This window comes from Mytilus edulis, chromosome 4 (genome assembly GCF_963676685.1).
Source record: "Mytilus edulis chromosome 4, xbMytEdul2.2, whole genome shotgun sequence".
Taxonomy (NCBI): Eukaryota; Metazoa; Mollusca; class Bivalvia; order Mytilida; family Mytilidae; genus Mytilus; species Mytilus edulis.
Window position 1 is genome coordinate 49,708,921 of NC_092347.1, and position 23,391 is coordinate 49,732,311.

A 23,391-nucleotide genomic window follows, 5' to 3' on the forward strand; every position below is an offset into this window, starting at 1 on the left:
TTTTTTTGCAACTGGTGATTTGTTAAAGACCAAAACCGATACTGAGTTTTTAAATATCAAATAAGTGTCTTATGATTTCATAAAATAAATAAAATTTACTAGGCGGTTAAACAAAATTATTAGTCGATGAATGAAAACATAACTTAGGATAATATCTGTCATAGAAAAACTAAATTTTGAGCAATATGAGTGCACTAAAAATAAACAAGGTGAACATAAGTGATACAGAAAAAAGCAGCTTTGCTCAAAAGAGGTATCCACAGTATATCTGACTACTATAACATACCCTTAATATATTATGAATTTTAAGGGCTACTTTTAATGTATTTTCTTCTCAGATAAAGGATGATTTGTTTTGTAACTATATATGTTTTTCGGTACAAAGACGATGAAAAGTATGAATATCCTGCTAAGCCCCTTAAATCTGCAACAAAGCAAAAACTAGTTTCGTCTCAACAAGTTTGTGTTGCCAGTCCGGAAGTTATATTACCGGCTTACCATTTCTGGGTGGTCTGTTTTAAAAATCTCTTTTTGATGACGACTTCAAACTTATTTTTACTTAAATATTAAGTGCCCCATATGTACTAGTAACAGCAGGTAACTGTATAAGTAAGAAGATGTGATATGATGGCGTTTGTTTTTTTTCTTTTGAAATCCTAATAGTTTACTTTATACAGATACAGAGGCTTGTTGTTTGATCTGTAAATTTAGATCTTGTTGTTTTTTCAAATAAAAACATTACTTGTCACAAATTGTAATAAAATTATGAACAACTATGGCCAGAGATGGTTTTGATACTTATATTATGGCATTTACCAAAGGTTATACATTTCTCAGACTTTTAATGACGTCTTTTAAGAAAAAGGCAATACTAATAACATACAAACAATTATTCAGCACATTTAAGCTATAATCTACAAAAATTAATATATATGAATTCTTATATAAAATCAATAAGTGATCTCCTATTCCCATTATTTTCTAATTCTGTGAGCCGAGTAATACAATCCTATTAATCCGGAATAAACACTAAAGATTTTTATTATCTAAGGTAAAGCCAGCAATTTCATGTGCCAAATGATGTCTTCTCATTTATTTTATAAAAATTGTTATTTCATTGTAATGACGTAGTTTTTTTATATATCATATGTGCGCGTACTATAGAAGACAGGGTGGTTAAAAATCCTAGTGAATATTAAAGTCAAGGCTTTTATCTCCAACGTTTGGTACAATTAAAACATAAGCAAGACTATTTGTTTGACATTAAAAGGGCATTAGCTAAGAAATAAAAAAAAGGAAAATATGATTCGTTTTTGTTCAATCATTAATAATAACATTAACGGTACCAATTTTCATGCACCAGATGTGGATTTCGACAATACATGTCTCTTCAGTGATGCTCGTGGCCAAACTATTTGAAATCCAAAGCTTATATAAAAGATGAAGGGCTATAATCTAAAAGGTTCAAACATATAGTCAAATCCGTTACAAAAGTTAAATAAAAATTTTCTTTAAGCACCCAATTTGGTTCAATTTTGTCAAAAATAAACGTCGCTGATAAATTATTCACTTTTGAAAGTGAATAAATCGACCTCATCAAATCCTTATACATGTGACCCTCAATTTAAAAACTAAAATCACAAAAATACTTAACTCAGAGGAAAATTAAAACAGGAGAGTCCCTAATCGAATTGCAAAATCAAAAGCTCATCAACACATCAAGCGAATAAACAACTGCCATGTTTCTGTCTTGGCGCAGAACTTTAAACCATTTAGCTAGAGATAGGTTACGCATGTATTCAGCAATTAAATCTATATTAAAGTGATACAAGGATGAACCATTTGGTGGACTGATTTAAATTACACAAAAAAAATCTTATTAAAATAAAAACGATGATAACATAAAATATGAAATCAAACAGACCTAGAAAAAATCCAGTTGCATTTGGTCGGTATTAGTTTATATTTATACCCCGCTTTAAAAAACAATGGGGGTATACTGTTTGACCTCTTTCTGTCTTTCCGTCTCATAACAAGGATTTCTAAAATTCGGTTTCAGGATTTATGTAAGCCAGCTACACCTAGTGATGCATTTTCAGGGTCATCACTCAACAACATCCTGTTAACCGATATGTATTTTTAAGATCCACTTGTAAAGTCTGTCGTCAATTACTTTGAGTAAAAATGATTTATTCGAACACAACATTGACTCATTAGACATATATTTCACTTGACCCACATGTGGGATACATGTATAAAAATGATAGAATTCAAAGCGAGATGATGTATCAAATATTCTTACTATTTACGTTTTCAAGACAGTATAGCCAACTCAAGCACTCCCGAACATAAAAGGTGCACTTGTTCTTCCCTTTTTTGATAGAATTATTGCCTTTTTTTAAGGAATATTTTGTTCTTCTTTTAAAGGTATCGCCTGTTGCAGAGATGCAAATTAATGTTTAAAAAAAATCAATATATCATCTTTCTTTGAAATTTGTTTTCGGTGGAATTTATGCTTATGTACAAAAAAATATCCACTTGTATTTGTACTAACCACAATCGACTATTTTATTGATAAGTGTCTATAATTTAAAAGTTTACAAATATCTCGAAGCTCCGTTCTATAATTTAAGTAAAACCATGTATATAAAATGCATAAAATCCTAAATTATGCACTTCTTTTAAACTTTTAAAGCCCATAGAAACAGAAGAAAACAGTTAAAATATACCAATTTGGCTTTCTTTACCTTCACTAATTGACAAACAGTTCCACTTCTTTTTCTTTTCTTTCAACTAGATATCCGATCCGGCAGTAATGTAATCAATTAAATATGAAAATTTGGGCCAAATCCGTGAACATGAATTTGACAAACACAAAATTTAATTATTTTGACAATGATTATTATTTTTATAATGTTAAGTTAAAAAAAACAAAGACTAAGTCATCAACAAAATAATTCAACAGCCCAACTTTTATGATGACGGAAAATGCATTTAGAAACTTTCTGTTGAAAAATCGTGGTTGTTGGAAGTTATGCTGGTTATATGTATTGTGTTGACGTTTGCTTTATTTTTTCCTTGTTTTTTTATAGGATATTTACTTTGTTTTAATATTAATTTAACTCATTCTTTTGTAAAAGCACGTTTTACCTATTCTGGACTCTTGGCACTTCTCTCCATTGAAACCGCATATTGGTTCATCTGGTGGTGGACCGTGGTCAATTGTTTTCCATTCTATCGATTGCACTTGGAAAATTTTCTTCAAAGATAAAAGAAAATACTCTCTTGAATAGTTCATATATGTTTATGTCACCTAATATTCCTGTCATAAAAAATTAATTAAGATAGTATTAAAGACCTTTACTGATCATATATCAAATTGAAAGCAGATTAAAACAAAATGATAATGATATTGAAACACGCCAAAAAGAAAGAATAGAACATTTTTTTCACAAATGATTAAGTATCTTGTGAATGATCCTCTGTTTTCTTTAACTGGACAATGAGCTGTTACAATTTAAACTTTGTTTTTTTTTTAAATATTTCGTACCTGCTGTATCTGATTTGTCATTTTTGCTTCCATGACAACTTCATATTTAGCTGAGGCCGATTTCAGTCCCCATATCCAATAATCTGGTTCTCGATCACCATGATCATCCAGATGTACATTTCCTGTAACACCTGTGCATGCAAACAAAACAGGATGAAAGAAAGTGCGGTTAAGATGATTTTCTAGTTATCTTATGTTCTTTTCGCTGACTTCAGAGAAGAATGAAACCAATCCTCAGGAATTAAATCCATTCTGTTATATAGAGAAAAAAATGTAAGTCGGATATTTTATACTGACATATGTTCCCGAGAATTTAACATTTTTCATCAAATTAAATACGAATATTTTAGTACAATTCAAGTTGAAGGACAGTTATCGATATTCTATTCGAGTATTACATGTTCAATCTATAAATTGAAAAGGGGCTTTGAACTACATAAATTTTCGGTTGCTAATACATGTAATAGTACTGTTAGATCGGTACTATACATTTTTGCCTTGTTTTTTATATTTGTACTGATTTATCAATCGGATGAGATAAGCCTTTTCCAACTGGGTTTTTGTGTTGTTCCATCACATAAAAGGAAACAAATTGTAATACCTCGGAAAGATTTGCCTTTGGCCCGTTCAAACATCAACGTGCCATTTTTATAATCAAGTCCTTCCTCTAATGTATCATTCAGTGTTAGGAGGTAAAGATATACTGCATCATGAAGAAAGGCTGAATATTCTGAACCCTGAAAATGTGCACTATGGAATTATTACCTTTTTTCATTATGGGATATTTATATGTTGAAAATTATTTTTTCTCTTGAATGATTTTTGTAATGTGATCATACCTAAAGTGCGGCATTCGGTACACATACGATAACTTCGACGTACTACATAAGTGTGTTGAAAATGTGAGAAGATAACAGAGACAGGCAATTAAAAACCATAAGTCGATGAAATACTGACAACATCATGGAAACATTATAAATGACGCATAGACGGATCAGTAAACAGAAAATTTATGATTAACAAAATATGTTTTCTGTTTGTTCCTGTGATCTCTCCATCTTCTATGCTTATCTCGTTTTTAACAATGCGGTTTGCTTTTTTCTCTATTTCACCTTGAATGTATTCACTAGACACAATTTAAACGACTAATGTAAAAGTTTCTAAGTTTCTGTGAAACTTTTGATGGTTTGCAAGGCGAGCAAGTATGAATCAAAGCAAAAAGAAAACGACGGACATATAAAACCCCTTTCTGTTCCTCAAATATAATCAGAATTTACCTTAATCCCGTTCACATAAGTGTAATTGTAATTCCAAGGAGGAAACGCCATATTGTGTGATACTTGGTCAAGAAAGTTTTCGATATCTTGTCCTCCCATTTCAGCAACTGTGACCTGAAATATTGAAAACATAGTATTTCATTTATTATACTTATTCTGTATAGTTCTTCACTTTATACCCGTTAACTGATGACATCTTAATGAAATCAAGGACATGATGTATACATATGTCATCGGGACTTGTCCATTCAACTTCTTAATAAATCTTACCAAGTATGCACCATATTGTTGTGTGTAACAGAACATATTCTTCATTAATTTATATGAATCAAAGATTAAGAGCAACAGCAGATTTAACATCTTTCAATCAACTACAGATAACAGGAACATGATCGTTATTATTTCGCTATAAAGTTTCGAAAAGCAATTTTTTTTCTTTGTTAAAGAGATTTGCAATGAGGTATGATCATTAATGAAAGTAAAAAAGTATAAAGGGCACTGCTACCATTTATATAAACACTTTAAAATATGATTGATTTAGTTCAATCATTATCGAAAGTGAAGTTAAAAAATCGCTTTAAGCAGCCAGTATGGTTAAGTTTTGTCAATTTACGCTAAGAAACATTCATGATGAATTATTCACTTTCAAATGATTAATACGACCTCATTGAATCCGTATTCATGTGAACTTCAAGTCAACCCCTTACTATGAGATGGATAATGCATAAAGTGGCGTGTTCGGTTATTTAAAGGAAAATAATGTCAACATTGAAAGTGAAACAAAGGTAAATCTGACTGATTCCATCCACCAAAAAAATCATTCTTATAAAGGTAAAAACAATGATTAACAAATATATTTAATCTATAATATGAAATTAAACAGACCTAGACAAATTCAACTGCACGAGTTTTTCTTTCTATTTATATCTATATTTATGTTTATATCGATTAAATTAGTTGCGTAATTGTTCAAGAAATTTGAATAATGTAGCAATTACCTGGAAGGCATGGGAATACATTAGCTTTGCTTTTTCGTCATCTTGATTTCCACCTATCCATGGAGTTTCTACATTTGATGGCTGGAGGTGGTAAGGAAGAAAGAATACGTACGATCCATCAGCCATTCCTTTATCTACTGCTCGTAATAAAAACCTTCGCTTGTCCCCATTGTTCTCAGTACAAAATATAATTACTGGAAAATAGGGATACACAATTAGCTGAATGATGTCTAGTTAGTTCCTTTTGGAAAACATGCAATAATAAAAAAGAATATCATCACATTAATAGGTTCTGCAAAGAGGTGATCCTGTTTTAAGAGTTGGAAAATTGGACTTTGAAAAGGGGTATGGTAGAAAGGCGTTTACATTTTGCCTGACAACAGACCCTCTACGTACATCTTTGTCTTCTTGAATGCGAGGTATATGATTTAATGGACTTTGCTGCTACGTTAATTTTTTTTTCAAATCCCACACAGCCGAACATGTGACCCCTCCTTTTCCCTATCTGCATGGATCTTGCTGCTAGACTGTAGACTATCAATATTTATATAGCCCAGTCTATTATTCCTGTCCAGTTTTCCATTAGATATAGAGAACACTAACTAGGTTGTTTTGATCAACCTGATTTTTATTTTGCTACTTTTAGGGCTGTTTTGTCATATCTCTTGAATATTTACTTGATCTCATAGATAACACACCCTGTTTTATAACATAATATGCCATTTTATATTAGATTTAATCATAGATTGTTTATGCAATAATGGTAATAGTTATAGATATATAATATTTGAATTTGAAATTTAATGCAAAGATTTGAAATTATTGTATATTCTAAAACTTACGCCAGTTACCTATCCGACAAGTTTCTGATATTGAAAAGAGTATCAGTAATTCTGCAATGTTTTTTTATAAAATAGGATTATGCATACGAATGCTACACATATAACTTTGTTAGATACGTGTATTTGTATTTAGCAAGTTCATTCCTTCAAACCTATATATATATATAGGTTGCTGCTTTTTACTTCTAATTCACATCTACCCTACATCTATTTTTCTTATATTTTTTTAGAAGTGATTTTCGTTTATATTTCGCATACCACTTTTTGTTTGTATCGTACTGAATAGTACAAAAACTGACAAAGACGTGTCACGGTACTTGTCTATCCCAAATTCATGTATTTGGTTTTGATGTTATATATATTATTCTCGTGGGATTTTGTCTATGTGTCTTACATTTTAGTGTTATGTCGTTGTTCTCCTCTTATATTTAATGCGTTTCCCTCGGTTTTAGTTTGTTATCCCGATTTTGTTTTTTGTCCATGGATTTATGAGTTTTGAACAGCGGTATACTACTGTTGCCTTATTTATACTGCTTTTCCAATTTTGTCAGTATAATGGAACTATAAACAATTAAAAAACTGTCATACAGATGGAAGGTTTAGCATGCAATAAAACCAGGTTTAAAATACCATTTTCGACCAAAAGACAACTTCAGGAAATCATATTCAAACTTTTATCTGTTATTTAAGACGATCACGCTTGTATCCATGTTTGTTTTGTAATAACAGTCGTTTCTAGACAATGCCCCTTTATTCTGATTATGTTTTACTCAACCAGTTGAACCTGTTGAACTTGACAGGAAATGATGTATCATCGATTGAGTGTTCATTGTTTAACATATAATAGTGAGTATTTCACTTTATCGATCAATATTGTCTTCCAGTACGCCCATATGATTGTTGTTTCCCTCAATTTGCCACTAGAGGTGGATCTGCAGTAAGAATTGATATAAGTTTGTCGGATGTATATTTCAAACTGTGTTGATACTTACTTCTGCCTCTTTGTTTTATCCTGTCCAATACATCATCTATCGCAACATCGATAATACCATCGTCGATAACAATCCATTCTGCCAATGTTATATTGTTATCGCGAAAAGCTTTTTCGTTCGACCTTGATGAATAATCGCAAAAAACATTCTTCTGGTCAGTTTTTCGTCTTGAAATCATCACCAGTCGATCCCATTTGAAATGTTTGCAAAGTTGAACAAATGCTGCACCAAGCTTGTCAAACGGTGGACCAAGTCTTATTAGTGTTTTATATATCCCTTTGTCTTCTAATACAGGATCTGTTGACCCTTGTGAAAACATCGGAATATTCCATACTGCTGCCAACAGACCAGTTGGAATTGTAGCTACGATGTTAGAAAAATTGAATAGTGAGATAAATTAAAGAATTTAGCATATACTTCTTTGATAAACTGGTACCCAAATACTTTATCAAATAATATAACAAAACACTACTATTCGGGAAAGGAACAAGCTTTAATGTTGAGACAATAAATTATAATGTTAATATGGATACGGAAAATACTAGAAAACGATTGCTTTGGTCTTAGTGAGGTTAAAAAGATATTTGTTTGATTAGGAATATATTTCAATCAACATTAAAATGAAAAAAAATACAGAAAGTAGAATGATATCAATTCAATTTATGTTGCGCAATCTTTTTGTGTCTATTTTTTCGATTGTTTTTTGTCGGCTAGTTCTTTTTACTTTTGATCATGCTGTTGTCAGGTTTTTTACAATACAGTTTGTTTTGCCTATTGGAATATAGGAATATATTTTTTATAAACAATTTGTTGAATAAATGTGTTGACATAAACATATGCTGACTCAAACTGTTATTAATATCGTTTTCTCTTATGTTAACTGTTTAAAAAAACTTTATCAATATGTTTTTAATTTTTGGATCTGCAAAGAGGTGATCCTGTTTTAAGAGTTGGAAAATTGGACTTTGAAAAGGGGTATGGTAGAACGACGTTTACATTTTGCCTGACAACAGACCCTCTACGTACATCTTTGCCTTCTTGAATGCGAGGTATATGATTTAACGGACTTTGCTGCTACGTTTTTTTTTTCAAATCCCACACAGCCGAACATGTGACCCCTCCTTTTCCCTATCTGCATGGATCTTGCTGCTAGACTGTAGACTATCAATATTTATATAGCCCAGTCTATTATTCCTGTCCAGTTTTCCATTAGATATAGAGAGCACTAACTAGGTTGCTTTGATCAACCTGATTTTTATTTTGCTACTTTTAGGGCTGTTTTGTCATATCTCTTGAATATTTACTTGATCTCATAGATAACACACCCTGTTTTATAACATAATATGCCATTTTATATTAGATTTAATCATAGATTGTTTATGCAATAATGGTAATAGTTATAGATATATAATATTTGAAATTGAAATTTAATGCAAAGATTTGAAATTATTGTATATTCTAAAACTTACGCCAGTTACCTATCCGACAAGTTTCTGATATTGAAAAGAGTATCAGTAATTCTGCAATGTTTTTTTTTTATAAAATAGGATTATGCATACGAATGCTACACATATAACTTTGTTAGATATGTTAACTGTTTAAAAAAACTTTATCAATATGTTTTTAATTTTTGGATCCTCGATGCTAATCAACTTCGAGTCCTATTTAGCATTATATTTTTTTTTTGTTCAGGCGTCATGGTCGAGTCTTTTGTAGACGAAACATGCGTCTGGTGTACAATATTATAAGCCCAGCATCTTTAATAAGTTTTTTACGATAGAAATCTGGAATATAGTTTTTACAATTTCTACCAGCAATGTAACATTTGTTTTCCCTATACCTAACTCTAGATCTGTATTAATCTGAATATGAGAAGTATTCATTCATCAAATCAACTTAAAAATTCGAGAGAAAAAAACATTTTGTTGTGCCTACATTATATTCCGTAGACATTTCGAGGGAATTTATCATCCTTGTTTATCTAGTCTTATTAAAATTTGTGGAGATCATATATTAATTTATAAAACAATAGTAATTCTACATAATAACACATCACTGTCTCTCAAATGTTTGGGAAAGCGCTTAGCACACACGAAATTCATAAACAATTCTTTGAATAAAGAGTCATGGTTGTTATTCGTTTCGTTGGTTTTATTGTTAAACGAACGCGCCAGTCAGGGTACTGCGCTATCAAAAATTAATGTATTTAGTTATGATGTTGTAATTCTGATCAGAAATTGTTAAATGTGTTATTGGTTGTAGTTGTGGTTCTAATTTTTTAATATTCTATTCCTATGTAAAAGTAAAGATAACAAATCACCCAGTTCATATATAAGATTTTAGTTTGGGGCAACTTAACGTATACGCTTTATTTGTTTTATAGTCTTATTTATAAAATAAATACCTACATAGCTAGATATTACAATTAATAATCTGGTTGCTAACACGATTCTTTATCAATTAAATTGTAAGTGTTGTATTATACATTAAAAGCCATAATTACAAACCTATTTTTGAACTATATCAAACTTTTCGAAAATTATTGTGAAATCACAATCACCTGTGACGTCATTTTGTAGCGTAGCGTTATTCTGGAGGTGACAATGCAAGTTTATTTTGTACTGTTTTTATGTGCTTTCGTTTTTAGTTTTACATGTTTGTTTTTATTCTGTAGTAAGTCAACACTTCGGTGTTGACATGAACATCAATTATATGGTCATTTTCATAAATCTACTGTTTGCAAAAGGATGAATTATTCTAAGTACTAAGGATTTTCTTAGCCCAGGCATAGACAACCTTAGCCGTATTTGGCAACATTTTTTTTATAATTTTGGGTCACCAATGATCTTCAACTTTGTACTTGGTTGGCTTTCTTTGCTATTTTAATCTGAGCGTCACTGGTGTGTCTTATGTAGACGAACCGAACGTATGGTATATTAAATTATAAGCCTAATACCTTTGATAACAATTAGCATGTCAAAATGTCAAATTGTAATGTTTATTTGTGTATTTATTTGTCCTGAATGTTCTTGCATTATTTTGTATTGTAGTCCTGTCATGTTATGATGTCATTTTAATGTTATATTTAACATTGAAATAAAAGCGCGAGGTTCGGCTAGCCGCTAAACCAGGTTCAACCCACCATTTTTTCTTAAAAGTCCTGTACCAAGTCATTATATTATATTATATATCATAGTTCGTTCCTGTGTGTGTTACATTTTAGTGTTGTGCTTCTGGTATGTCGTAGTTCTCCTCTTATATTTGATGTTTGTCTCAGTTTTACTAGTAGTTTCTAACCCGGATTTGGTTTTTTTTCTCAATCGATTTATGAATTTCGAAAAGCAGTTTACTACTGTTGCCTTTATTCATCATCTGACACACAATTTGTTGCAAAAGATTCAGCCATAGTGACTCTATAAGAAAGCATGTAAATGTGAAGAAGAAAAATGTTAAAATAAATTTAGTCCAGTCTGTTAAATGAGAATGGAAATTTTATATTCTTATCCCAGGCATAGATTACCTTAGCCGTATTTGGCACAACTTTTTGGAATTTTGGATCCTCAATGCTCTTCAACTTTGTACTTGTTTGACTTGATAAATATTTTGATTTGAGCTTCACTGATGAGTCTTATGTAGACGAGACGCTCGTCTGCCGTACCTAGTTATAATCCTGGTACCTTTGATAACTATATAACACTCACATTAAAATGTCATGATGATTAAAAACCAAATGTCCCGAATATACCTGATTTTCAAAACTTATAAGAAAGAATATCATCTTTATCAATTAATCGAAATAAAAGAACTGCCGTGTGTATATAAATACAGTAATACATCTAATAATAGCTCAATAGATGGGATAAAATTGAACCAAAAATATTTTGTTTAAAAGACGTAGTACTGACAATTTAATTACGCTTCGATTGAAAATCAAAACATATATTAGGGAGGGAAAACATCGATATTAAAGTCTCCGTTAACTTACATGCAGAACATGGTGGGCCAATAAAAACATCAACACCATCGTCTTCCTTAAGTGTTAAGGCACTAGCTACACCTCCTGATGCCGAACAGTCGTCATTTCGCCATTGTACCCTATAAAATGTGCGAAAAAAAATTAAAATATAAATCGAAATTCAAAATATTGATAACGACAGATTCCAGAATAGTGATCATTAAAATATCTTATTTACATATATGTTAACAGACGTTACGGTATGGATCATTAGAAAATCTACAAATTATGAAATATTGATCGTTTATGTTTTAAAGTTCATCGCACTTTATTACCCTATCATCTGTTACAGTAATTATAATTGACAGATCAGCAACTTTCACATGTCTACACGTTCTTAAATAAACATAATTAAATAGATCAATTGAAGTTATTATACAAATCTTGACATTCTGTAGTCTGACCATCAAACGATGAACTTTTAAATTAGTTATAGAAACTGGATTGTATTATTACATAGCAAATATATTCAAGTTTAGATATCTACAAATATCAAAATCGAATAATTGATCATTTGAATATCTTAAGTGTAGATTGTTAAAATATCTGTTCTACAGATATTAACGTATTGTTCATTACGACATCTAAAGATGTCAAAGTAATGGTCATGAAATTTGTTCAAATGCCCGTATCGATTATTACATTATCTACAAATGTCAATGCATTGTTCATTGAGAAATCTATAGATGTCAAAGTAATGGTCATGTAATTTGTTGAAATGTCAGTATCGACCATTACAATATCTACAGATGTCAAAATAAAATGAGATTTAGTATGATTGCCAATGATACAACTATCCAACTATTAGCTAACGTGGATAAACTTGGATTACGATTGTAAATGCTTATTTATAAGCAACTGTAGGTAACAGAACGGCATTTAGCAATGAGAATAACGCATACATTATAGTCAAAATGTGAAATTACAAAAGTATTGATGATTTTCAGTTGTCAAACCACCGGTTAAAGACTCAAGTATTGTAGACCTAATTTTTCTTTAATCATTATCTGAAGATCTTTCCTTTCGATATACTTAATAGGAATCACACATATTATGATTTGAACATGTTCACCTGTCTATATGCCGACTTTCAAAATAGGTCTTCACTATCCTTTTATCAACTTTTCAGGGTTAACGTTATTGAAACAAAAAGCAATCGACAAAATAAAAACAAGACATATAGAGAATACAATATTTAACAAAAAGATGTATAAATTCAGTGACAGCCATCGTGTTACTCACTCCCGTTAATTCCCGTATACGATGGTCGGTAACAATAGAAAATCAACATAATTTAAAACAGCGAAATTTTTTTGTGTATGTTTTGCTTGTGTTCAATACATTGATATAGATTATAAATCGTATTATTCTCCAGATGATTTTATACAATAGTTTTCCCGCACTTTTTTGTCAATTTTGACATACCATTGATATATCAATCTCCTGATTCTGGTTCCTGATGAAGGTAAATCCAGAAAAGAGCATCGGACGCATGAAATCTAATAAGCGTTGATTTCTTTTTCGTTTTTTTATAAATTTAGAATTATTCGAAAGAGTGATGTTTTTTTCACCCAAATCATACATCATATTACTATTGATTCATCAATTTTCGTTGGATACACATTTTTATGGGTGTTGTTTGTACAGGTGAACCACGAATTCCAATGTTCAACGAATTCACATATTGTATGGGCTTTGTATGTAGAAATCTTTCGTATTGATTTTATTAGCTTATACACCTTATCGCTATTCCAGACTGACCCGAGAATCTGTCCCACTTGAACAATTGAGGTCATGCAACAATCACTTGTCCATTTTGGCGTCAGATATTTTGTATTATTTTACGAGAACCTGTGTGATGTCCAGTATAAAGGCGGACAAATGGTTATAAGGTGTATTGATTAATGTTTTTTTGTAAAGTAATTCAGTCTGATTTTAAGAGCGAAATAAACAGTTATTCGCCAATTTAAAACCTGGAGGAGACCTTTACTATTTGTAAACTGTAATTATCTACTTTCTAATTCTGGCATTGTACAAGTCCGTGTCTTCTCCTGCTGTTTGTGACATTACTGTTGAAAATTATTCCACAGTACATCCACATATATATCATAGGTTGTTGTTTTTGTTTCAGTCGCTGTTTTGCTGAAAGTACTTGACATTTTTAGCTTTATCGATTAATAACAACGATACACCTTTACTCGGGTTACTCCAGGCCTCGTTGTATTACTCAGTAGTTTGTCTTTTTCATTTTAAGCCATGGCGTTGTCGGTTTATTTTCGATTTATGAGTTTGACTGTCCCTCTGGTATCTTTTGTCCCTCTTGTATATACGTCTATCTCAACGAGTGTGCGCTCCTTATACGAAATGGGACCAAAAGACTAAAATAACGACAAAAATCGACACTACATAAATTGACGATAATTATAGGTTTCATAACGAGTGAGAATTAGATATCGATTGATATCAACTCGAGTTATTTAATTTCAATAATAATAAACGAGCCTATTGCGAGTTTATTATTATTGAAATTAAATAACGAGAGTTGATATCAAGCGATATCTAATTCTCACAAGTTGTTAAACCTATTTCTCTTATGGCAAAAAGTTGTATGTGCGTGGCCTATTTGTTGCGAGTTGTGTTGCTACGGCCGTTTTTCTTTGCAACGCGTACTGATCTTTCTCTTATGGTTGGGGCCTGTTATCTAATTTGTAACAAGTGTATTGACACGTTTTTCTACAATAATTAACAAATAACTCACTTGTTGCGCCTTAAAATATTCTTTTTATCAAATTTTATTACACTCTAAAGCGACACAGAAGCCAGAAAACGCCCGGTGTTTATGTATGACACCGGAAGCATACCTATGACGTCATGTAGTGTAGGGACCAAAGAAGATAACATCTTTTCGCGGAATTTTCTTTAATGAAGATTTTACACTGAAATTGTGATTGAAATTTAATTATGAACTTGTTTTGCATTAGAATAGAGATAACTGTATTGTATTTGAAGCTTTGCGGACGTCCATCGGTAGTTTTACTGTCGCATACAGAGGGAAATTGAAATTGGAAGTTGTGCCAGTTACAATGCCCTTTGCTCCGTTACATAACCGTACACGGGTTCCTTTCTTTATTTCTCCGTCCATGATAAGATTTATATTAGATTATGCAGACGATAAAGCAGACGAAAATCGCGAAAACCGGAAGTAAACAATCAATTGTCAAGAAAAAAAGTAGTCCCGGCATGACCTTTTCCAGTGAATAATGACCTGATCAACGGCCAATGAAAATATTGGAAATTTACGAGATAAACCAATCAAATTAACGTAATTTTGATATTATCACACTCCGTACGGTGTGATACGAAAAATATCTATTCACGTGGGAGTTAGATAACAGGCCCCAACCATAAGAGAACCATCAATACTACATGTATGTTGTCTGATACCATTTGTCCATGTCTGAACCCACTGATGACATGTTTTCGATTACTTAAATTTTCAAATTGTGTCTTATCTTCGATTGGTATATTTTGATGGAGTTTTGATTTACATGTTGAACAAATACACTTTAAGTACGTATCACAAAAATAGAGAAAGTCTGTAGGATCTGATGAAATCTGACCAGGTAAACTACTGATGTGTCTTATTTATTCAACGAATCTCATTTTTCTAAATACAAAAAAATCCACATGGTTTGAAAATTACCCAGAGATATTCTAATAAATACTTATGGAGTTGCATGCAGCCTATTTAGATTTGTAAAACAGACAACTTGCAATGGCACACTATTGATTTTAATGGAAAACACGAAGGGGTTAAGATTTTATAGAATGCTAACTTAAAATGTAAACAGAAAAAATCACTAGTAATTCTTCTGTGCCAGTGGTTCGATTAATTTAGTTATAAAATGAGTTGTTTTGTTAATAAGATCCATATGATATTATACAATGACTGTCTTTTGATGAGATAATGTGTAGTTTTATTGACTTTTGAAAAACTGATATTCACTGAGGCCATCGGCCGAATTGGATATTAGTTTTTAAAAAGTCAATTAAACCACATATTTACCGAAACAAAAGACAGTAATTGTTTTATTCCATATTCCAAGAGAAATGTATATCATGGCAATTATTCACCAAAAGCATTTGTACATGAAACGTTTTTTACCAAAACTATTCATGTAAAAGCACGCGACGTTTTGCGCGGTGAATATACTTTTTCGGCAGTTTAATATGCTTATTTATTCAAAATCCCATTCATATAGAAAAACCTACTAATTTTTTTTCAATGTGGAATAATCTTTTATATTTGCAATCACTATTTTATTAATATCGTCTGTTTCCTGCTGTTTTAGCTTTAATTTTGCACTCAATAAGACATAATGTCTTTGTTTAAATGATTTTTCTAAATTTGTAATTAAACTAATAAATTTTCACAAACAGCGAATATTGACAGAAATACGAATTCAGTTGCACACATCTTGCAGTAATGTATATTTATAAAAAGGCAGATTTCATATAGAAAGAGACATTGTTATTTTCATATTTAAAAAGGGAAGGCTTGCCGAGCGTTTTAAGCTGTGTCAATTTTAACTTTCAAGAGTCGTAATACACGTTATCCGGTCAAAGTATGTGTTTCTCTTATATTTTTTAAACGATATTAAGGTATATTCATGGTATACCATCATCTTGGATTGTAAATTCGCAGTACACAATCAGACATTGCTGGAATGTTACTACAAATAAATGGAAAGTGTACAAATGGGAAGCTGAAATAAATCTTTCTTTTTTTGTAAGGTTTTGTTTACAACTGACCCTAGATGAAGGTCCAGATGTGAGGGAGACTTAATTCTATCTGTTGTTTCCTTCATCTTAAGTTCGATAATCAACCAACATTGTCACCAAATGAGTGAAAATCATCTATATAGCAGGAAATAAGATTAAATGATATTGATGAATAAAGGAAGTCGGTAAGTAGAGGAACACAGTTGGTTCCCATGGGAATGCCGGCCAGCTATTTCCTAAAAACCTAACTTATATGTTTTCAATCAAGGCATCTTGATAATGCAAGTTTCGGAGAGAAAAATAATTCTTTTTTACACAATAGGATTTATCCCTCCTTAAGAGTAGATATTTGTATCTACGTTGTCCATTTCTAATTAGGAAAGCAGAACCAACTCTTTCAATTTGTCTTTTATTTTTGAATTGGGAATACATGTGTAAAGTGTGGAAAATTCAAATGTTTCAATACTATTGCAAGATAAAAGAGGCTTAGATTGAAAGTACTCTAAAAGATTTTTGTTTTTTGTATCCACATCTGATTAACGCATACTCTATAATAAGTAATTTCGCATTACTATTGAAGCCCAGCTTTGATTGCTGACAAAATTGATGTTATTATTTAGAAAGAGGTTTCGTGGAACACTTGGAAGACCCAACAATAAATGTTGTTTGTAAAGACATTAATGTAGTTTATATATCCAATACAATGATGGAAGGTCCAATTATTTATCATTGGTTAAAATTCCAAAAGGAACATACCTGTGATTATTCATGAATTCCTCTTTGGTAAGTATTGTTGGGGTGTATGTTGAGTTTCAAAGTGAATTGTCAATATCTAATGCATTGATCAAGCATTTTATGTATCTAGATATACACACAATATGATGTTGTTTTGGGCTTTATCTGCGGGGACAAAAACATATTTGTAATAAAGGTGTGTTTTGCAACATTTTATGTCTTTGAAGTTTGATGATAATAGGTTTTTATATACACATTAAGTTCCTTCATTTTGATTTGTATCAACGACATCACAGCAGTAATCCATCTGGAAAGAAAATATATGTCTTCTTTTTCGCATTTAACCCTCGCCTAACATAATCATCGGATGAATCTATCAAAATTTCAAAGTTGTATTTCCAATTGATAGATTTAGGTTCACGAAATTTCTGATATTTGGATAACACATTTTGCGGAGAAGTGTTATTTTCAATGTTTAGGTCAACAATATAAACTTGGCCAGCCGGATTATTTATGAATGAAGAACTAGTACGTGTGCAATCAGGAGGTTTAGACTTGAAGTCGTCAATAGTGAGATCTTGCAACACGTGTTTGTAATACAAGTTATTTTGGTTGCAATTGATTCGGTATAGGTATAAGAAATGATACGTACAGACTGCTCTCTAAATTATGGCGGTATTTTCGAGTGAATTGGTTTATGATGAGGATATTGTCGAAGTTGATAACAATCAGACCTTTGTTGGCAAGAAAAGTTTTAAAAGGGATCTTTTCTCCTTTTCATCTTTTTCAATACGAGCTGGCTTGAAAAGTCTGTGACATGCAATATCCTAATTGCGAACTGGCTTGAAAAGTCTCTGACATTCAATATCCTAATTGATGGTTGTAAGTTGGTTTTTGTTTGAATGAGGGTTTGTAAAGCCAATAACATATCATCGAAAACAACTAAATCAGATAAGACATCTGACGAGAAATATTGTATTGACAGCGGGATTAAAAACTCACATCATGCAGTATTCTTAACAAAAGTACAGTACCAATTATGTTGGGAATTCTACATAGATGCTATTATATTTATATTAATAGACTTCACGCTCGATCATTAAATGTGCGAAATGAAAAGGTCCATTTCGTGTGAATTTTACAATAATGATCCAATATACGCTTTGATATAGGATATTGTCAGTAAATACACCTTATGAATAAATCTGTCAAATAATTATTATGGAGATCTTACTGTGAATGGAACAAATAATAGATTTCAATACATCTGTACGTTTTATTAAAATAATGATGTAGATTGAGGAGCATCTACTCCAATAACAAAAATGTCTGGCATTTCACATGCGTGGTTGCTTTACATATTGTATTAACATCAACGGTACCAAAGTTACTGCAATCGATGCGCATTTCGACAATAAATGACGATGTTATGGGCCAATATATTTGAAAATCCAAACCTTGCAGAGTTTGTAAACCGAAAAGGACAAACAGTAAAGCAAAACCGGGCAATGAAACTTAGCTTTGTAACTTTTAGAGCCTAGCTTTTGATGTTTTCGACAATTTCCCAGCCGTTATATTTTCTAATAAATGAAACCATCGAATATATTGTGGCAAGGTGGACCTTTCTTCACTAAACATGATGCATGAATTAAAAAAAAGGAGATAAAATGGTTATTAGTAGTCAATGATAAGTGGCAGGAAAAGACCGGGCATATGTGCTCGACTACATTTAATCTGTGGTGGGGCTATGTCTCATTGGCAATCATATAAAGCTTCTTGTTGTTATACATTAATTAATCCACAGTATATTATATGCATCGGTTAATTCTTATGAAAAATGGCAAAATAGTGTTCTGAATATCTGATTTTTTGCAACAGTTAATTTTTCCAGTGTCCTTACCATATCTTTTTTTAAATGTGCAGGTTATAACTTGTTTTGCAGATTCCGCTATTCTTTACATTTAATGTGAAAGGGGTTAAGTATCATATCAGTAAGTAAGTATATTTAGCCGAGAAAAATAACTTGATATGGTATTTGTTAATGGCCGTATGTAAATTTTAACAACGAAGAACTTGAAACAATTGCAATGATATTTTATCGATTTACTTTCTCCCGACAAGCGTAGCAAAATATACTGAAGGAACATTTAAATTCAAAGGTCGACAACGCATTTGCCAAAAAAAAACCAAAAGACAAACAAGAGTCATATGACGCCTTCTATGTACAAGAAAAGTTAAAAACGTTTTATATACTTGAATGTCCAAGGTTTACTATTGAACTAGTGCAGTTGGACTTCATTGTAACATTAAAGCCTTTCGTGCAATTGTATTTTTCTAGGTCTGATCAATTTCTTATTATAGATTAAAAATATATGTTAATGCATACGATTTTTTTTCATCTGTTGATCGAATCAGTCAATAAAATGATTTACTTCAAACACTGATCGTTAAGATAAGATAAGATAACTTTATTAGCACTAACGCATTAACAGTAAATGGTTATGGCAACAAATTAAAGACGAGCTACAATAACATATATACAATGAAGGAATGACAGTGGATAATTATGAGAAAAATAAAAGTAAAGGAGAAGCATATAAATTATTACAGAAATCAAGTACCTTTTAATAATGAGTTTCTCACCAACAAGCATTCATTCAAATAGTTGATAACAATTTTTAATATTCTTGGGGAATTACTATTTAGAATTGATATCAGCAAGTTATATGATAAAGAAGGTGATTTGTTGTTCAATAGAGATTTCCAATAAAATGACTTTACTCGACATAACCGACCTAACTCAACGTATTTCGTGACTATCAATGACATAGCCTTTCAGAAGCAAGAGACTGGCATCAGTCAAAATAAAAAAACAAACTTTTTTAATATACTATATAAACCAAATAAAAGACCTTCATATGTTGATCAATGCAAATCCAAATGTGATAGATCAACATTATGTAAAATTAAGGTTAAGTGCTCATACTTTATCTATTGAAAGAGGGCGATATCTTGAAATACCAAAGCAGAGTAGGGTATGTCTTTGCTGCAACAATGGAGACATAGAAGATGAACTACACTTTCTTTTGAAACGTTCATCCTACATGTATATATATATACTATATGAGAGATAACCTCATTAATAAAACTAAATAACGTTCTAGTAGAGATTTTCAATAAAATGACATACGTATCTAACTCGACGCACGCACGTAACGGGACCGGTTATTGCTAACCAATTAATTTTGTTAAATGCGTTACTCAAGTTTTAACTATTAAAGTATTCATAAACTATGAAACCCATTTAAAATAAATTTTATCAATATCAAATAATTTAATTTTGGATGTAACGTGTTTTCTGATTGGCTGACGTTATTTTGTTACATTGCCAAGAGTTAGTCCGGTTTAAGGGAGGTAATCCAATCTTGTCAATACATTTATCTTAAGGACTGATAACTCTAGCATACATTGTTATCAATCCATCTCAGCGTGTGTGGTTAAATATCGAGGTCAGGCAATCAGCACCTTGTACATTTTGTCTCTTATCTTAAATTCATGTTATAAACACACGCAATAAATTTTCTGAATTTATCATGGAAATTGATAACATATCAAGAACCGACTCTCTTTAACATTTCAACATGTTCAAGTTGGATATAGTTTTCTAAAATTGTTCGGAAAACCCGTTCTTATGAACGTATATATAACAAGCTGCTGTCCCTTTGACAACTTCTCTGTTTCCATTCTCTATTTTGTTTCAGTTTTGATACATTAACTGGTTGTTACAATTAACAACGTGTCTTTTGTTTTAGATTTAAAATTTTTATTTTTTTTAATTTGTTGGTTGGGTTTTGTCCTTTTTTCTTTTCATAATTTGAATCTTTGATATAAAAATATGGCCAGTTATATAGTTATAGCTCTCCATTCTTTTGCTCATTCAATAAATCGGCAATCGTCTACGCAAACAACATTCATGAAAGTTAGTCATGTCACATGGTCTACATGGTCCTGCCTCGGTACGGATATATATAATCATACAATTCGGTCATATTATTCGCACATAAACATAAGTTGCATTTAAGGAAATAAGTGTGTTTTTCTCGATCTACGACAATTTTTTTGACCCACTCCAATACTATATGTTAACGAAGGAACCATAGGACGGTAATCTATATTTCAATTCAATCCCATTCAGTGTAATATTATGAATGGTTATCAATTAAATGTCTATACACGTAAAGAAAGTAATGCTTATGACATGAACGCAAACCAAAGTTGTGCAGGACCTATAACCATAAAAGTACAACACTTAATACAATTTCCAAACTTTAATAACTTGTAAGCCTATGAACTCAAGTTTTGAAAACTAGTGCGCAAAATCTACTTAAAAGGTTTGTGGGATACAACAGAAGTTGGAACAATACGTTTTCAACTACTTCTATAGATCATGACATATAAAGAAACCTAGTGTTGGTCATACGAATAGCCCTGATTCTTCGTTGATTGATAAAAAATGATAAATCATATTTTATTTTCTTATTTTTTTTTATGCATAGTCCGTTGGGACTGTCTTTCAAAAAACAGGCTACATACACAAAGAAACACTCATGACGCACAAGTTAAGAAAACTCTTAAAAACACTGACATCGCCATGCATGGCAACTTAATAAGGCGTAAATTAGATGATATATGGAATAAAATTAAAACAGAAATTGTTTCCATCGAGAAAAAAGGGGGTCTTTTGCAAAAGCACCAATATGAGAATTTTCAGTATAAAGTATTGGCATAATAAACAACTCTTAATTAATGAAATAAACTCGCTATGTTTTGACACCAATCAGTCTTAATTATGCATAGAAGAGAACAAAATAAACCAAACCACACTCACATTAATCATTGACCAAATATGAGATGCGGTGCTTAGAAAAAAATATTTAAGCAAAAAGTATCAATATTGTATCGATCGACTACCAGTTGTTTTCTCCTTATCATACATGTACTCCGCGAGAGGTTATCAAACATCTTACTTTACAATATTACAAATATACAATGCAACTACCACATACTATGAACAGATCATGGATGTATTATATTGACATTTTACTTCCATGGATAAAGGGTATTCTAAACTGGTCAACCATTTCATCTAAAGCACCACCCAAAAGTGACCTCTTAAACATGCTACAAAGTAATATGATAAATGACACAAATACTATATTCTGTGTTTAATATTAAAAAAGAATATGACACTGGTAATTCTTCTTTTGTGAAGAGTAATGTTATATTTTTTCTCTTTCAAGAAATCATTTGAAATTAAAACTACTAGTATATATTTGGGTCATGGTGGATACCCGATGTCCTTTAGTATTCTATTATGACAACATTTATGGAATTATTAGTTTGTTTTTCTAAACTCTCATATCTTTATAGGACACGTTATATATTGTATTATCGGTACAGAAAAGCTCTACGTTATTATTATATCAATTTACAGTACTGTTTAGCCTTCATATAGCCCGTACCGATAATACAATATATAACGTGTCCTTCAAAGATATGAGAGTTTAGTAAAACAAACGAATAATTCCATAAATTTTGTCATGATAGAATACTAAAGGATATCGGGTATCCACCCATGACAAAATAGATAGTTTCAATTTCAAATGATTTCTTTAAAAATGAAAAATTATAACATAACTCTTCACAAAAGAAGAATTACCAGTGTCATATTCTTTTTTATATATTAAACACAGAATATAGTATTTGTGTCATTACTCATATTACTTTGTAGCATGTTTAAGAGATCACTTTTGAGTGATGCTTTAGATGAAATAGTTGCAAAAATTGTCTACTTGTAACATTGTAAAGTAAGATGTTTGATAACCTCCCGCGGAGTACCTGTATAATAAGGAGAAACCCAACTGGAAGTCGATCGATACAATGTTGTTACTTTTTGTTAAAATATTTTTTTCTAAGCATCGCATCTCATATTTGGTCAATGATTAATGTGAGTGTGGTTTAGTTTATTTTGTTCTCTTCTATGTATAATTAAGACTGATTGATTTCGAAACATAGCGAGTTTATTTCATTAATTAAGAGTTGTTTATTATGCCAATATTTTTATACTGAAAATTTCAGATAACAGTTCTCATATTGGTGCTTTTGCCAAAGACCCCCTTTTTTCTCGATGGAAACAATTT

The 23,391-nt window shown here is 31.2% G+C and overlaps 2 protein-coding genes across 2 annotated transcripts in view; both read right to left on the reverse strand.

Moving 5' to 3' along the window:
* LOC139519895 (erythroid differentiation-related factor 1-like) overlaps window positions 1-23,391 on the reverse strand; it is a 495,405-nt gene that overhangs the window by 334,265 nt on the left and 137,749 nt on the right. The window lies entirely within an intron of this gene.
* The window catches only part of LOC139521424 (atrial natriuretic peptide receptor 1-like), a 65,583-nt gene that overhangs the window by 35,198 nt on the left and 6,994 nt on the right, over window positions 1-23,391 (reverse strand). Inside the window, exons 4-10 of the mRNA XM_071314899.1 lie at window positions 11,645-11,754; window positions 7,660-8,022; window positions 5,826-6,019; window positions 4,828-4,941; window positions 4,152-4,287; window positions 3,551-3,681; window positions 3,151-3,259 (exon numbers count right to left, since the gene is read on the reverse strand). Coding sequence (XP_071171000.1) covers window positions 3,151-3,259; window positions 3,551-3,681; window positions 4,152-4,287; window positions 4,828-4,941; window positions 5,826-6,019; window positions 7,660-8,022; window positions 11,645-11,754 — 1,157 coding nt within the window. The remainder of the gene's footprint in view (window positions 1-3,150; window positions 3,260-3,550; window positions 3,682-4,151; window positions 4,288-4,827; window positions 4,942-5,825; window positions 6,020-7,659; window positions 8,023-11,644; window positions 11,755-23,391) is intronic.